Source organism: Pollachius pollachius (genome assembly GCF_949987615.1).
Source record: "Pollachius pollachius genome assembly, chromosome: 6".
Classification (NCBI taxonomy): domain Eukaryota; kingdom Metazoa; phylum Chordata; class Actinopteri; order Gadiformes; family Gadidae; genus Pollachius; species Pollachius pollachius.
In genome coordinates this window covers 15,835,254-15,853,124 of record NC_136939.1, presented here as the reverse complement: position 1 = coordinate 15,853,124, position 17,871 = coordinate 15,835,254, and the positions used below count along the sequence as shown (strand labels likewise).

Below are 17,871 nucleotides of genomic sequence, written 5' to 3'. Positions count from 1 at the left end.
CAAAGACGTCCACCGTGAGCCACACAGCAGGGCGAGCTCCCCACGCCCTCTACCGCGTTATCTTAGTTTAGTTAGTATATAGTTTTATATACTATCTATGGTAATCCCACAGTGTATTCCCTGTGCATGTTCAAATCACGTCTATTGTTAGCGGTGTGCCCCCCCCCCGCCGTTGGCTAACAGACACGGTGTCTGTGCTTCCGTGTGTGGGACATGAGCACTAAAACGCTGAAACCTGAGTGTCCCACAGGTCATGGAGCCAGCGCCGTGACATCATCAGCAAGAAGGCGTTTCCTCCTGATGCAGTGATGCAGCTCACACCACTTACCAGAAACCCTCAGACGCTTTGTACCAACTGGTAGACTAAAGATGGCTACTGAATAAAAAGTGAGAGGCATGTACTCCATATCCTTATCACACCTAATATCTTACATACATACGTGGTTATTGACTTTAGGTGGAGGCATTAATATTTGAACAACAACTGGTGAACTAAATGTATTTGATGTGCTTTAATGAAGGGCTCAAGGAGTACTCCCTCTCTGTGTGGCTGTGTGGTCTTATCCTCACCTAGCTGGGCCCACAGTGGGTTATACGGGTGTGTCTTGGCCAGCATGTCCACACTCTGGGACGAGTGCTTCTCCAGGAAGATCTTAATTGGAGGATGACCATTGGGCATAACCGTAGGGACCCAGGCCAGATGATTGGTCAGGATTGCTGTCAATAACGCGGGGAGGAATCTGTGAAGGACGACAAAAGGCAGATTTGTTTGTAATATGTAGAATATAGAATAAATATATAGAATATATATACGTAAAGTGCAGAATATGAAGTGGGAATTTAAATTAATTTAAATAACATAATACAATTGAAAAGAGTACATTTGTTCAGAAGATTGACACACACATACACACACTATGCCTTGTGTGTATGCCCACTACAAAAACATTCCTTCCCACATGCACGTGCACGCTCACACAGCCTGATTCACTACATTGCAGTCTGCAGTGTCTCTCTGGTTTCCTTCCTCATGACTCACTGGGTCATGGAGGTGTTCAGCTGTGACTCATCTACAGTGGCAGCAGTATCCACAACCCACACTCACCACTGGCCAACACATTGATCACATACCCATACTCGGACACAGCCTGATGGCTACCTCATCCATGATGGGTCCATCACATTTAAACCTCCCGTGTCCTCGCGACATTTAAGGGAGCCTAGCTGAGTTGAGTAATAATGGATGTAGGTCCTTGCTTAGGGCTTCTTGCTCCATATATCAGTAATGACCACACGTTTTATTCAAGCATAGGGTGGTTTTCAGCACAGCCACTGTTAATGTGGGTTGTGGAGAGTGTTCTCTGATTGTGAGAACAGCAGGGGTCAATACAAGGCCCTGCTACCAATTCAGACATGGACAATCAGCAGTGCTAACATCAACAATAACCGGCAGAGGCAACAGCCTCCCACTGAGACACAAGAGTGTGCACAAAGAATAACCCACACTCTGACTGCAGGGGGTGTTGACCAATGGCCCATGTCCGCTTGAAGATTGAACACTCATTTGGGAGTATGTAATATGCATGCTGTTCATGTGGCTATGCATTTGCATCTGAGTTATACCCCTGAACCTCTCACACTGGGTTATATGGTACTGGACCTCTGTCCACACTGGGTTATATAGTACTGGACCTCTGTCCACACTGGGTTATATGGTACTGGACCTCTGTCAACACTGGGTTATATGGTACTGGACCTCTGTCCACACTGGGTTATATGGTACTGGACCTCTGTCCACACTGGGTTATATGGTACTGGACCTCTGTCCCCACTGGGTTATATGGTACTGGACCTCTGTCCACACTGGGTTATATGGTACTGGACCTCTGTCCCGGCTGGGTTATATGGCACTGGACCTCTGTCCCCACTGGGTTATATGGTACTGGACCTCTGTCCACACTGGGTTATATAGTACTGGACCTCTGTCCACACTGGGTTATATGGTACTGGACCTCTGTCCACACTGGGTTATATGGTACTGGACCTCTGTCCACACTGGGTTATATGGTACTGGACCTCTGTCCACACTGGGTTATATGGTACTGGACCTCTGTCCCCACTTGGTTATATGGTACTGGACCTCTGTCCCCACTGGGTTATATGGTACTGGACCTCTGTCCACACTGGGTTATATGGTACTGGACCTCTCCTCTCCACGCTGTGTTAGATGTTTGAAGGCCACTCAACTGGTTCTTGGAGGCCTGCTCCACCAGCAGGGCCAGCTCCCGCATGAAGTTACTGCACAGCAGCTGCCTCTCTGGGGCCACAGAGCGCATGGTCAGCCACACCGGCTCGGCCACCCGGGGCATGGTGTACAGGTCGCAGATGGTCGTCCTGCAGGGGACAGAGATATAGGCATTATAAGGACAGCGATATAGGTATTATAAGGACAGCAATATAGGCATTATAAGGACAGAGATATAGGCATTATAAGGACAGAGATATAAGCATTTTGAAGAGAGAGGTATAGGCATTTTGAAGAGAGAGATATAGGTATTGTGAGAGAGAGACAGAGAAAATATTGAGGGACGCAACAAAGTAGGGAAGTGTAAAAAGTGTAGTAGATAAGAGCTATATAGAGGGATTACAAGAGGTTTTACCAAGGGGGGAAGAGGAGCGAGGAGGAGTTAAAAGACGGCAGGAGGAAAGATGATGAAGGATGAAAGGCAGTGAATAAATAAAAAACTGGAGAAAGAAGGGGGGTTAAAATAGGGAGAGAACCAGGGAGAGAGAAAGAGAGAAGGGAAGATGGGGAAGAGCATTGATAAGAAGACGGGCTGAAAGAGACAGAACAGACGCCTCATTGTCTCCAATGTTGAACAAAAGAGGTCTCAGCCCACAGTGCTCTGCTGTCTGCTTCCCCAAGACCCTGGAAGACCTTAAAAATATACTATATATATATATATATATATACTGCAAACACACACATATATACACATGTGTGTGTGCGTGTGGCGAAGTAAACAAACACCAACACTTATGGAAGCTGTCTGGGCTCCCGGATCAGCACATCCAGTCCTACTGTCTGCGTGTGTGTGGGCCCGGGCGAGTAGGCCGGTGTTTCCATGGAACAGCTCTGGTATGATGTGAAGCGTCTCGGCAGCGTGCCAGAGCCTTTGACGCAGAGGCCAGTGGGGAATCTCTCTCCCCCCTCCTCCTCGGGGAAGGGAGACGGGAGACGGGGGGGGGGCATGAAATATTTACCGTTTGCCGGCCTGCTTATGCAGCAGAAGCAGCAGCAGCAGTACGTGGGATACAGACTGAAATAGTAGAGGAATAATGACACGGGGAAAAGGGAAAGGCGATGCAACAGGGCGGTTGTCACGGCGATCCTCAGAGGACAGAATGACTTCGGGAGCCCACGTGAGAGGTTGACTGGATGACTGGGTCCGTATGCGTCGCCTTTACTGCTGAGAAGTGGTTCTGTTGATTTGTTGATAGTATTACGTTACCTAGACGATCACCTCCTCATTCCCTCCCTCATACCGACACGAGACTAGTAGGACAACAGTACAAGAGGGTCCTCATTCTGCCTCACAGGTGGGCAATATGCCCCTCCCCCCCTTAAACCAACACAGAAACGACATGAGCAGATGTTGCTTGGAATAGGAAGTGAAGCCCAAGCACCACTTCTGCGCTGCGCTCCAATTCATTCCCATTTCTATGAAGGGGGGCTGGGAGGGGCAGAGACCTTGGATGACCCTGTGTAATGTTGGGAGATAGAGAGGAGGGAGAGAGGGGGAGAGAGAGAGAGAGAGAGAGAGGGCAGCCTGCCCACGCTGCTGTCAGCTCGGTGTGATGGATGAGGTGGCAGCCTGTCCAACATGCTACTGATGTCTCCCTGAATTAACACGTATATGCTGGGCGGTCCTGCATAGGAATGGACTCATTGGAAATTGCAAAATTCGAAATGGCAAAACAAGGTAAAATGTCGGTAGTCTTGAAAACCTACCGGACATTTGTATTTTATTGACTCGTTTTTTTATTCCCTTTTATGATGTAAATTGATACGGGTCATTTAGAAGCCAAAGGCTTGGGCAGGCCCGATGACAAGTGCGTGGTAACGTGATCGGGCTTGGCTGCAGGTAATAGCCTGTCTGCTGTGGATGAACCTTAAGAGGAGCAGGATCCCTCCCTGTTTCTAGGAACACGTTGATGCCTCCTGGAACCAGATACGTTACACACCCCACAACCACCCCAATGTTGGATTGAAAAGTCTGACCATGCTATAGCCAAACTCCTTTAGGGAGACTGAACAGTGCCTGGGATGGGAACCATAACGTGTGAGGGGCGGAGCTATTTAGTGTCATGGGCGGAGCCATGTAGTGTCAGGTGCGGAGCTATGTTGTGTCAGGTGCGGAGCTATGTCGTCTCAGGGGTGGAGCTATGTCGTCTCAGGGGAGGAGCTATGTAGTGTCAGGGGCGGAGCTATGTAGTGTCAGGGGCGGAGCTATGTGTTATCGGTTATGTGCTATCGGTTTTGTCACGGATCAATGAGGTAAGATAAACTCTTACACCGCTTACCCACTGCATCCATCCGTTGACGGATCCCATTGACTTTGTATTGGGCGGAGCTGCAATGCATTGTGGATCCATCCGTTCAGTTGGATCCGTCGGCTCCGTCAAGAAGTTGAAAAATTTTCAACTTCTCAGGCAGCGACTGATCCGTCATCCAATCAGATCGCGTATGCTCGGGCTTGGCTGACGGATGCCTCTGCAAAGACTACTCCCCCATCCGTCAGCCACGCCTTCCGTCATCCGTTGACGGACGGTGCAGTGGGTAGACGGTGTTAACCAATTGGCAGGATGGAGGTTTCAGAGCAGGCCGATTTTAACAAATTTATTTATATACAGTGGCCTACTAAACAGGTTTACGTTTTAGCATGTCTTCCCATCGGATACAGGCAAAGTTTGGGATAACCAGTCCTGGCCGAGCCGGTGTTAGCTGTTGGCCAAGGAAGGATACAGATCAGAGGAAGAGAGGGCCATCGTCTCAGTTATCCGTCCGTTGTAGATCTGATATTAACGGTCAGCCACCCGTCTGTTGTTTCCAGTTCAGACCCATTCCAGGTGACACACGTGTATAGATCCCGGCCCCCAGATATGATTTGTCGACATATATTTCAATTGCTGCTAGCAATAGAAAATGAATCGTCCTGTTCAGCCAGAGTAAAGCTCATCCATAATCACATCTAAAACTTTAATTTAAGTTCTGACCCTTGTGACCCTACAACCACCCCGACCCTACTCTACATCCAAGAACCCTGAAGGTTAATATCTACACCACCCTGACCTAGTGCGGGTTCACATCTACACCACCCTGACCTAGTGCGGGTTCACATCTACACCACCCTGACCTAGTGCGGGTTCACATCTACACCACCCTGACCTAGTGCGGGTTCACATCTACACCACCCTGACCTAGTGCGGGTTCACATCTACACCACCTTGACCTAGTGCGGGTTCACATCTACACCACCCTGACCTAGTGCGGGTTCACATCTACACCACCCTGACCTAGTGCGGGTTCACATCTACACCACCCTGACCTAGTGCGGCTTCACATCTACACCACCCTGACCTAGTGCGGGTTCACATCTACACCACCCTGACCTAGTGCGGGTTCACATCTACACCACCCTGACCTAGTGCGGGTTCACATCTACACCACCCTGACCTAGTGCGGGTTCACATCTACACCACCCTGACCTAGTGCGGGTTCACATCTACACCACCCTGACCTAGTGCGGGTTCATATCTACACCACCCTGACCTAGTTCATATCTGGCATACCTTGGATGTACTAGAGCACAATGGTTAATTACGTCAGGATAGCGCAGCACTAAGCAAACACAATTCTTCTACTTCTGCTTGCTTGACGGTCAACACTGTCTGGCTATCTTTCTCAAACTCTTTAGTCTGAAGGGGAGCTTGTTTATTTTTCCCGCTCAGTGAGTGGGATTTACTATTCTGGTGTGCGAGCAGGGTGCATGAATAGGACAGAGTTGCTGGTGGATGGCATCCAAGGAGCGCATGACCAAAGCAACAAGAGCCGTTGGCAGGCTAGGCTAGGGAGGCTGTGTGTGGGCACCCACACACTGACTTAATGTACACACCTTAATGACCTCCACAACGTCTCACTTTTCGTCGCTGCTAGCTAAACTGTTCACAGTTTATTGAGCATGTATGGAAATTAGAAGCCAAAAGGTTTGAGGCTGTGAAAGAAATACCCTCAACAAATGCCATTTTCTTTCCTAATGCGCATGCTTCTTCTAAATTGTTATGGCACTGCCAAACAATGTTATTGGGGTATTACCTCCACCAACTGGCATAGATTCAGGATGGGAAACTGGAATGGGTTGGATGCCAGAGCACCAAGGGCCCTCCATGGCAGCATGACTAGACCTCTGAAGTATAAGTCCCGCCTCGGAGGCTTCTGGTTCTACCGGTCAAATGTCTTTTGGAATAACGTGTTTTTTTTTAAATGATCGTACATAACAAACTCTTTAGGTGGCGAAGAAGTAAAAGCTGGTCACGTTTTGAACCACACACTTTTTTCATCTAGATTCCACTTGGGTTTTGGATTGTCGGTGCCGTTAAAGTAATAAACAATTATAAATGCTACTTTTACGGCACCGACAATCCAAAACCCAAGTGGAATCTAGATGGAAAAAGTGTGTAGTTCAAAACGTGAGCAGCTTTTACTCCTTCGCCACCTAAAGAGTTTGTTACAGTGGGGCAAAAAAGTATTTAGTCAGCCACCAATTGTGCAAGTTCTCCCACTTAAAAAGACGAGAGAGGCCTGTAATTTTCATCATAGGTAAACCTCAGCTATGAGAGACAAAATGAAAAAAAAAAATCCAGAAAATCACATTGTCTGATTTTTGAAGAATTTATTTGCAAATTATGGTGGAAAATAAGTATTTGGTCACCTACAAACCAGCAAGATTTCTGGCTGTCACAGACCTGTAACTTCTTCTTTAAGAGGCTCCTCTGTCCTCCACTCGTTACCTGTATTAATGGAACTTGTTTGAACTCCTTATCAGTATTAAAGACACCTGTCCACAACCTCAAACAGTCACACTCCAAACTCCACTATGGCCAAGACCAAAGAGCTGTCAAAGGACACCAGAAACACAATTGTAGACCTGCACCAGGCTGGGAAGTCTGAATCTGCAATAGGTAAGCAGCTTGGTGTGAAGAAATCAACTTTGGGAGCAATTATTAGGAAATGGAATACATACAAGACCACTGATAATCTCCCTCGATCTGGGGCTCCACGCAAGATCTCACCCTGTGGGGTCAAAATGATCACAACAACGGTGAACAAAAATCCCAGAACCACACGGGGGGACCTAGTGAATGACCTCCAGAGAGCTGGGACCAAAGTAACAAAGGCTACCATCACTAACACACTACGCCGCCAGGGACTCAAATCCTGCAGTGCCAGACGTGTCCCCCTGCTAAAGCCAGTGCATGTCCGGGCCCGTTTGAAGTTTGCTAGAGAGCATTTGGATGATCCAGAACAGGATTGGGAGAATGTCAAATGGTCAGATGAAACCAAAATAGAACTTTTTGGTAAAAACTCAACTCGTCGTGTTTGGAGGAGAAAGAATGCTGAGTTGCATCCAAAGAACACCATACCTACAGTGAAGCATGGGGGTGGAAACATCATGCTTTGGGGCTGTTTTTCTGCCAAGGGACCAGGACGTCTGATCCGTGTGACAGAAAGAATGAATGGGGCCATGTATCGTGAGATTTTGAGTGAAAACCTCCTTCCATCAGCAAGGGCACTGAAGATGAAACGTGGCTGGGTCTTTCAGCATGACAATGACCCGAAACACACCGCCCAGGCAACGCCCAGGAGTGGCTTCGTAAGAAGCATTTCAAGGTCCTGGAGTGGCCTAGCCAGTCTCCAGATCTCAACCCCATAGAAAATCTTTGGAGGGAGTTGAAAGTCCGTGTTGCCCAGCGAAGGCCCAAAAACATCACTGCTCTAGAGGAGATCTGCATGGAGGAATGGGCCAAAATACCAGCAGCAGTGTGTGAAAACCTTGTAAAGACTTACAGAAAACGTTTGACCTCTGTCATTGCCAACAAAGGGCATGTAACATAGTATTGAGATGACCTTTTGTTATTGACCAAATACTTATTTTCCACCATCATTTGCAAATAAATTCTTTAAAAATCAGACAGGGATTTTCTAGATTTTTTTTTTCATTTTGTCTCTCATAGCTGAGGTTTACCTATGATGAAAATGACAGGCCTCTCTCATCTTTTTAAGTGGGAGAACTTGCACAATTGGTGGCTGACTAAATACTTTTTTGCCCCACTGTATGTACGATCATTCAAAAACCCCATGTTATTTCCCATAGACATTTGACCGATGGAACCAGGAACCTCGGAGGCGGGACTTATTCTTCAGAGGTCTATGGAACCATGTCTCCGCGACCACCACACAACTGCTGCCGTCCATGGCCTCCAAACGCAGACAGTATGGGCTTAAAGTCCCTCCCCTTCGGGTGGACTGCGACTTTCCTGACTTGCTTAATGATCTTTTATGACAAAAAAAATTGAAGTGATTCATGCCACGATTCAAAAGGGTTAAAAACATATTGCTCTCTCGACGCTGACTACAAAACATACGCCTTCTGAAACGAGGTCCCATGGGGACTTGGGCGGTCTGTAAACAGAATCAGATCTGCAAGGGGTTCAAAGATCTACAACAGCCTAGCGATTTTGAGAACGAGCGGTGCACTTAGCCAGAGATCCATTCCTGCCACCGCCTCCAACGGAAATGTATCCCCGGGTTTTTGTGGCGTGCGGACACAGGACATAAATATGACGGTGGCCTTTCAACCCAACCGGATACCTTGGGAGGTATCAGCATGTGACTCCTCGCTGGCTCTTGCAGGGTCAGGGGAGGTAAGGTGACGTTCCATTTCAAGGACTTTAACCCTGTCCATCTCAAATAGCACATGTGCCACAAGGAATGGTTGTTGTCTGTTGTGCAAAGATTGACGATATGAAAATCTCGAGTCGGGCCAGCAACCACGGGGGAATATTGCATGTCCATCTGAATTCATCGTCCAAAATATTATTGTGTGCGTTCCATTTGTCTGAAGCAAAACAAATCCAATCCAAAAAAAAAATTTCTATAACAAACTATAATATAAGACGAACAAAAACAAGTCTGTTTTATAGTGTATTTGACCCAGTTGAAGAATCCACTCTCAGGGGGTGACCCTGACATTGGGAGATGCAAATCCCGGCTGGGCTGGGGTCAAAACCAATCAAGCCAACCCAGCACATGTGTATGGAAAAAGGCCATTGATGCATTTGGTGTGTATGTGCACGATCTCAGATGACAAGTATGTGGAGCTACACTCATGTCGCGGGCTGCATGGCGTCTATTCAAACAGCAGGCTGCCATTGGTGACCGCAGCTGGGCCTCACCTGAACTCGTTGAGGCCGTCCACCATGCGGCTGTAAGCCAAGGCCCTCTGGTTCACATCAGCGGACCTCCGGCTCATCTTCATGGCCTGGGGGGACACAAAACATAAGACGATTTGGAAGCGGCCCAGGATCTTAATGAAGCCGGAGCCCAGGAATTTAAACAGCAGGCCCTCGAGGGAATGACTATTGACTACTTGATCTGTCCAACACCTTCCAACTGCAATATTCATGTCTGATCTATTCATAACCCAGCACTAAATGGACTTTGCTGACAGGCAAATTGGTAGAGCAAGGTTAATTACACCTCTCAGGGCTGTGATTGGGTGTAGTGATTGCATGGAAGAATGTATGTTTGGAAGAACATATGTCACAAACATAATAAGAGGATCAAATTAAAGCTGTCGTGTATAGTTCTCTACGACATGCTTAGAGAGACAACCATTTATGAATATTTACACTATTGAGCCCTATTCTCTACCTGTTCAATGGCACTCTTGAGTTTGTTCATGTGGCTCTCGAAGAGCGGGAAGTGGGAGAAGAAGAAGTCCTGGAAGCGGCCGTTCTCCTCAGGGTCAGGGGACAGCAGGAAGATGACCCCGATGGCAATCTTCTTCTTGCGGGCCACGCCCAGTCCGGGCCCGCCGCTGTCGTCGGACATGTTGAAACTCTCGTCCACCGACCTGCGGAGAACAACTGACGCGTCCCATAAACCAACTTAAGGCCCATTTTTTATTTCAACCAGACAGAAAGACTACATAGGATGAAATTCTCATGAAGTCATTATGCCGGCCCCCCCAAAAACCATTACTAACATATAGCAGTCGGCGGAAAGACAAAACCAAAAATATAGACTTCTACACTATAAGGATATGTGGTTGACTTGCTCATTGTGTGTAGTCAGTCTGTCTGTGTGTGTGTACCATCGTGGGAAGACCCCGTTCTCCAGGCTGGTGGTCTGGCTGCGCAGCCAGCGGCGCTGGTAGCTGGAGGCACAGCTGCTGCTGAGCGAGGAGCCCGGGGAGGGGAAGGGCGTGATCAGCAGGCTGCTCAGAGACGCTGGGGGAGGAGAGGAGCAAACATGTAAGGACGGAGGGTAGGCATTTTGAGGGAGAGGGGCGGGACGCACGTGTGAGAAGAAGCGAAGCATTAATGAAAAGGAGAAAAGGAACAGTCAAATCAGGCGTGACTGATGTGATCAGTCCAAACACTAACATAACACAACGGATCCGACAAGTGCTTGGATCCATTTGGAAAAGCAAACATCACTGGAGAAAGGAAGATACTGACGGTGAACACATGTCAAACGAAGAGAGAAAGTAATCCCAGTAAAAATGGACTAATGGGATCCGATATCCCCCTGCTAGACAATCGTCACATGATGCTGGTGTTGTTGATGAGGCTGGCTTAACACACACACACACACACACATACACACACACACACACACACACACACACACAGACACACACAGACACACACCTCCCTGCTGGGTGTGTATAATTGAAGGTCACCTACCTGACCTGGCGATGCCACTGTCCCGCTCGTCGTACATCCCGCGGCCGGGCATGTCCATGGGGTTACTGTGACCTGCAGCAAGACCACACAATACATATTCATGTGAGTGAGTGGGTGAGTGAAGAAAGAGAAACAAATGTAAGTATAATGATGAGGTATGGAGAAGGGGATAAGGCAGGAAGAAGTAGTAGGAGGAGATGGAGAGAGAAAAAGGGTGGTGATGGAGTAAGAGAAAAAATACATTTTGGAAACAAAGCAATGTGATCACTATGAACAGAGTGGTGTGGAGGGCAACCTTTGAGTACCATGCATCTGAAATACACACCGACAGTAGTCTACGTTCCCAACAATGAGCTAACATAACAGCAATTGCCTGAAGTTGAATGCTTGATTGAAATACAAAAGCTGAGGTAATACGACCCGCAGGGGTGGACAGCGGAGACTGAAGTGTGACTCACGGTGTTAGCGAGGCCAGAGTTAAAAGACACATTTAACAGGACAACAGGCAGTGCTGAAAAAACACAAGCAAAGACAATTCTGCTGCCGATGGCTTTGTACGCGCGTATCTTGTGGTGCCAATCTCAGTGTCGTTAGTCTTTTGTCATCTACTCGTTACTTCTTGTTAAGAAAATTAACAGGTCAAATGAAAGCACTTCTGTTCACAGAAATCATTTATGAATCAACATTACTGGGCTAAGCAACAGGGATTAGCACCTGTGTGATTGCGTACATGTTCCATTATCATGTTTCCTCCAACACACAAGGTGGTGTGGTCAACCCAGCATTATCCAAGAAGGAGGAACAGGGGGATGGTGCAGGGGGCATTATGAGACCGATGTTGGACTGCCCCATGGTTCTAGTAGTGGACTGCTAAACCAAAACATTTTGAAATGGATGAAACCAGTTGTTCCTGTTTGCAATTTAAAATAAGTTTAGAGAAAGCTGTTGCCAAAGTCCAGACACTACATATAGATAGATTGCCAACCTCCTAGCAACATTAGTGACATATTATTTAAGTTCAATTTGACGGCAAATGAGATGCAGTCATAAGGAGGAGCCAATTGGATGTGAAAACAACGAAGTAACAGAATGTGCTGTGATGACATAATATTTTGTGGTAGCCTGACATCATCAGACCAATTCGCAAATGTGTATTAGTCTGGAACATCTGAGTTAATTTTCAATTTCCAAGGGGCGTTATCAACAGGCGGAGACCAAAATGCCTCTGGGCCAATCAGAGCAACGAAATGTGTGACACATTAGTGCTCCGACAGCCATCTAGTGCTCCGATAGGGCACTCCTTTGTACAGTCATCGTATTAAACCCGCCCCATATTGGATAAACGGTTGTGATTGGCCCGACCCTTGCCAAGGTCAGCTGGAAATCTGTCTGAACGATAGCGGGGCGGACTCATACTCCAGAGCAAATATCACATGCGCTCGCAGATTTGTCTCGTTCCCAAGCTAATTTTGTTTCGTTACGTTTAACGACATTGTTTCTAAACAATAACGGAGGGTGAACCGAGTGTTGAGGTGCAAGTGCTAGCAATGCACATTCATACCACACTTCAAAACGCAAGCAAAGTCGCTGTGCATCATGTACAATATGTTGATGTGCGATGCAACAATGGCGGAATCGTGCGAGCACTGTGTTTCTGCTATCAGAAACCTGTGGATGGAGAACTTGGAGAGAAGCAGTGCGCGGTTGCAGGCAGAAAGGTGCGCAGACCTAAGACACTGTGGACAGTCGTTCACTAGTCTCTGGGTTCTTCAGTTCTTCAGTTAAATTTCCCAGTGGCAGGTCATACATACAACACGTCATCAGAATGTCCCCCCCGCCCACCCCACCATGCCGTTTCACTCCTTTAACTCTCAATTCGGATAAGCCTGCTGCTCACTTAAAGGCGGAACAAAAATGCCTTCCAATTCAGAGTTTCTACCTGTTATACGGAAGGCGAGGCGGAATAAACATGCAACAGCCCCGCCTTCAACCACCCTGCCTTGAACCTTCCGCCTTGACCAGCCCTGCCTTGTACAGCCCCGCCTTGAACGACCCTGCCTTTAATCACCCTGCCTTGAACCACCCTGCCTTGATAAGGACTCGCCTTGGACCAGCCCGCCTTGATAAGGCCCCACCTTGAACCACCCTGCCTTGATAAGGCCCCGCCTTGGACCAGCCTGCCTTGGACCAGCCCGCCTTGATAAGGCTTGAGAAGAACTTTCACGCCTTTGATTTGTGTTCTTTAAAAATGTGTGTGACAAATGGTTAAGTGTGCATTTCAGTCATGTCTCATGCATGCATATGAGGAAACAGTAACTCAGTGTGACCGGAACAAAAGAATACAACAATTTTGAGGGATAGCAGATTGGGGAAGATCGGAAACTAAAACTACTGCCACGTGCACCATTAAGCACTCTACCATCATTCCTTTTGCATGCAGTTTCTAATAGTTTCAGATTTAGGTGAGATAGCAGTTGCATGTTAGCTTAGCCAATTATCGCCAAGAATCTTTCAGTATACTACTCAGCAATTGTCTCAACACCTTATAACGTGGTTAAAACCCAACCGTAGGGCAGTGAGCCAACATCAATTAGCCAACAAGAAGTATAAATCATTGATCAATAAAAAAAGCACATAAATGAGAATCATATTAATTTGATGTGCAACTATTATCTCACCCACCGAGCAGCAGCCGTGCAGTCTGTCAAGGACCACCATACAAAACACCACCACCAGCACCACCTCCTACTGCAATCACTACTACTACCACACAATCCACGTGCTCCTATATCTAGAGAGCGCTACAGGCACATGCTGCCTCTGCACCGCCCTGCACACACGTGGGCCAGGGGCCGACCTGAAAAGAAAGACGCGCTCTTGATGAGCCGCAGGGGGCCTTGCTCAGAGTAGGCCCGGCGAGGACTGCCGAGCTGAGAGAGTCCTGAGCAGCAGGATGACAACATAGCACAGGAAAGGGAGGGAGGGGGGGGAGAGAGACACACATCAAAAGACATTAACCTCAGTTAGTGAAGCAGACAGAAACAGGCAATGTTGGAAGCAACTATTAGTTAATGGAATATCCTTTTGTTTGGAGTTTATGAAATACATGAAACGGCTTCATAGATCTTTCTGGAAGTCAGGAAAATAGTCCTCATTAAAAAAAGAAATCCAAGAATAGAAACACTAAGAGGAAAGGAAAAAGTTTATCTTTAAAACTTGTGCTCATTGCAAAAGTTTGCTTCACGTAGCAATCTCGAAGATTCTCATGTGAACAGATGTCTGTGAAGTCACTATATATCTTCGAATGAGGTAACACGATGGGGACTATGCCTATGGCCCACAGATGGAAGCCCTTGTATTTGCAGTATTATGAATGTTAGGAACTGGGAGTCAGTCCCACCAGTAGAACGTAAAACACCAGGGGGTGTACGTTTAAGACACTACTGTTGCTCATAAGCTTTGTTCGGGGGACTGATTTGCATAATATGGATTTACAGGACGAAGCTAGAGTCTCTCTCAAACAGAGACTGTCTCCATTCTCCATTTCAAACAGCATTCTCTCAGCTATCCATGTGAACTGAATTACGTTACTAGACAAAAAGAGAAGAGAAACCATTTTAACCATGCGAGAAAAAGAAAACTGGGCTGAATTTTAAAGACCTTGTTCTGAATAATAAGTCTATAAGTAGGCTAAGACTGTTCAATATTTTGTTTGAGTTAACCAAAGAAACACTGATAGAGACATCTGATTTTTGTCACACAGATTTTTGTCACAATTCATCTAAATAAACTTAAGACAAAAGACTGCAAAAAATACATTTAAAATGAATCTTTGGTTAAAATCCACTAAATGAACAGCATTGGATCTGCTCTGAATGGTCGTTGGTCTGGGTACTGGGTTGTCATAGTTACCTATATTCCCCAGGATGCTGTTGGCGGGATCGGGCCGCAGGGTGTTGGAGTCCCCTCCAATGGACTCCAGGCTGTCTTGTAACCTGTCAGAAACAGAGGGAAACAGAGCGTGATAGGAAGAGAACGCAAGAAAGAAAAAGAAAAAAGAAATCAAAACACAAATTTGCTGACACTTATTAACAGGGTTGTGAGAAAGAAAAAATGTCATTCAATAAAAAAAATAAAGTCGGAACTGAATGTAACAACGTGACCATATGACAAAACCAAACTCACGACCACATGACCAAACACAAACTCATGATAAACACTAACTCATGACCACATGACAAACACAAACTCATGATAAAGACTAACTCATGACCACATGACAAACACTAACTCATGACAAACACAAACACATACTCCGTGTGAAAAATGTTATACAAACATCGGTAGGGACAGAGAGACAAATACAGATACATACAAGAATGCAGTTATGAATGAGGTGTAGTGTACCTGAGCAGTGTGTGTGTGTGTGTGTGTGTGAACTTACATGTTTAGGCTTCCAGACACACTACCTCCGGTCCTTGCCGTGAAGACCTTACTCAACATTAGCTGAGGAGGGGACCTGTTTTTATTAGAGAACAAGAAAAAGGCCAACATCAGCTTGGTGTGAGCGTGTTTCAAATTATATTAAACAGAACAACCAAAACAAAAAGCCTGTCTGACAACTGGTCCCACAAAAGGAAAATATCTAGATTCTAATCCCATTTAGATTGGCCCGATCCATCTAGATTGCTGCTAGATAAAACAATAAAAGAATAATCTCGCTAAGGCACGCTAACAACTCTCTCAGCCTGTTTGGACGTAGGGTCAGTTCAGGCAAGATCACAGCTTGATATGCGCAGACACATACAGGTTGGTATCAGGGTCACACAATGTCAGGCAATGGGCGCTGACACAGTGGCGTAGTGATAAAGATCGGAATCATGTTCAATAACACAATTGCTAGAGGAAGGATAGGGAAAGGTGAGGTTTTAAATAACTTTGCATTTAAATAAACAGGCGTTATATTGGTTGATAACCGGTGTAGATTAAGCATGTTACTTGACAACGCATCCACTGCAAAGTATGTCTAGACCAGAACCTTCAATCCAGATCAAGTAAAGCATACACCAACACCTTGAATTTGTAATTTGAAGAGAGCTTCAAAATGCCTGTGTAAACCAGACCAATGGGCATGTGAGCGTCTGTAGAGGGATGTGGGGGCTGACCTGATCTGGTGGATCTTCAGCGTGGAGCCTTTGTAGCTCATGGCCACTGAGCCAAACATCATCTCCCCGAGCATGACCACGTCCGACGAGCATCTCGAGGCCTGGTGGAGGATAGGAGGAGAAGAACAACAGTAGAATAACATAGTTGGATTGGATGCCTCAGTTGTCCAACTCATGCACACCCGCAGACACATAGATATAAGAGACTACCTCGATTTAATTCTTATTATTCCTTTTACTTATATATTTTGCACATTTTTTAATTTATAAACTGTTTATTAAACTTTTTATTTTATATATGGCTGAAATTGCTCAAATTTGTATTTTATTTCTTATTTTTTTCTATTTGTTGCCTTATTTAAATATCTAGCCTTTGAATGTTGCATAATGTCTGCAGGAACTGCCACTTTTCATTTCACTGCATTTCTTGTATATGTACTGACCACCATGCATGTGAAGTCAGTTTACTCTATCTATCCTGTGATGTTTTTAAAGGAAGGGATATGTGATTTCAAACTCAGTCAGTCAACCTGCGTGCGCTCTAGCTTTATTACGTCTGATAATGGATCACCGTTTCTACGTGCTTGTCCGCACAGCACACTACATGTGTGCGCACCCTAAGTGAGAGGCGTGTGCAATGCGTGTGTGACCTGGAAGCGGAGGCCTGGCTCCTTGCTGTCACGGTTCTCTGAGGCACAGGAGGAGGAGGAGGAGCTATCCAGGGAACTGCTGCTGCCCCCTGTAGGATGCAGCTGGCAGCACTTTCCAAACATCTTGGCCTGGCCCTCGCTACACATCCGCTGTAGAATAAACAGACACACACACACAATGCAGTCCTGTTGTGAAACATGTTGAGCAACAAATTGACCCACAGTGTCTTCGGTGCGATAAAAGTAAGCAGGCGACTATTGGTCTTGTCTAACCATCAGATCTGCAAAGCCATACGCCACCGTCACAAACACTTTCAGGTCCAGATGACTCATTTTGTGTTTGTTTGTAAAGTGCACATCACACACAAACAATTATTCATGCAGTTTGTTGTGCATGTTTGCACAAATCTTGAATAATTGATCACCAAACTAGGGATATTATTCTGACCAAACCCAGTTATACTTTAAAACATGCATCTGTTTATTTGTCCGAAAAACTTCCAGTAAAAGTGTGTGTGTGTGCATGCATGTGTGTGGCACTGCAGCAGGCTCTGCTGTTAAACATGTAGACAGAAAAAGTCCAGGAGCATGTGACTGTCCCATCATGTGACCTCCCTGGAACTCGTGACCGAGCAACACTGCAATCCCTCCCTCCCTCCCTCCCTCCCTCCCACAGGCCTCTCCCCCTCCCTTTCTCCGCTGTATTGTCGCCCTCTCGTTTCCCAAAGTCTTTCTCTCTCAAAAAATGTCAACGTCCCTGGCACAGATAGACACACAACAGGCCACACACACACACACCAGTGATCCATTGGGTCAAGTCCAATGGGAGTTTGAGAAAACCACAGAACAATCAGAGCGTCTGATTCTTATAAAATGAGTAAGCAGTCGACATGTGTGTTGGTGTTCATAGCATTGAGTGAGAGAGAGAGACACTACATAGAAGCTAATGTGCACAGGGGTGAGACAGTCAGGTAATAGTGACAAAAACAGAAGGAGAGAGTGAGTGACGGGGACGTCATGTGAGA

General features: G+C 46.4%; 1 protein-coding gene across 2 annotated transcripts in view; it reads right to left on the bottom strand.

The window, feature by feature from the left end:
• fnip1 (folliculin interacting protein 1) overlaps nt 1-17,871 on the bottom strand; it is a 37,520-nt gene that overhangs the window by 7,827 nt on the left and 11,822 nt on the right. The window contains exons 3-13 of one of the 2 annotated variants that reach the window (XM_079738339.1): nt 16,847-16,996; nt 16,197-16,297; nt 15,476-15,550; nt 14,944-15,026; nt 13,889-13,972; nt 11,032-11,103; nt 10,437-10,572; nt 9,995-10,196; nt 9,517-9,602; nt 2,248-2,394; nt 571-740 (exon numbers count right to left, since the gene is read on the bottom strand). In XM_079738339.1, coding sequence (XP_079594465.1) covers nt 571-740; nt 2,248-2,394; nt 9,517-9,602; nt 9,995-10,196; nt 10,437-10,572; nt 11,032-11,103; nt 13,889-13,972; nt 14,944-15,026; nt 15,476-15,550; nt 16,197-16,297; nt 16,847-16,996 — 1,306 coding nt within the window. The remainder of the gene's footprint in view (nt 1-570; nt 741-2,247; nt 2,395-9,516; nt 9,603-9,994; nt 10,197-10,436; nt 10,573-11,031; nt 11,104-13,888; nt 13,973-14,943; nt 15,027-15,475; nt 15,551-16,196; nt 16,298-16,846; nt 16,997-17,871) is intronic. The other variant, XM_079738340.1, reaches the window with a different exon arrangement.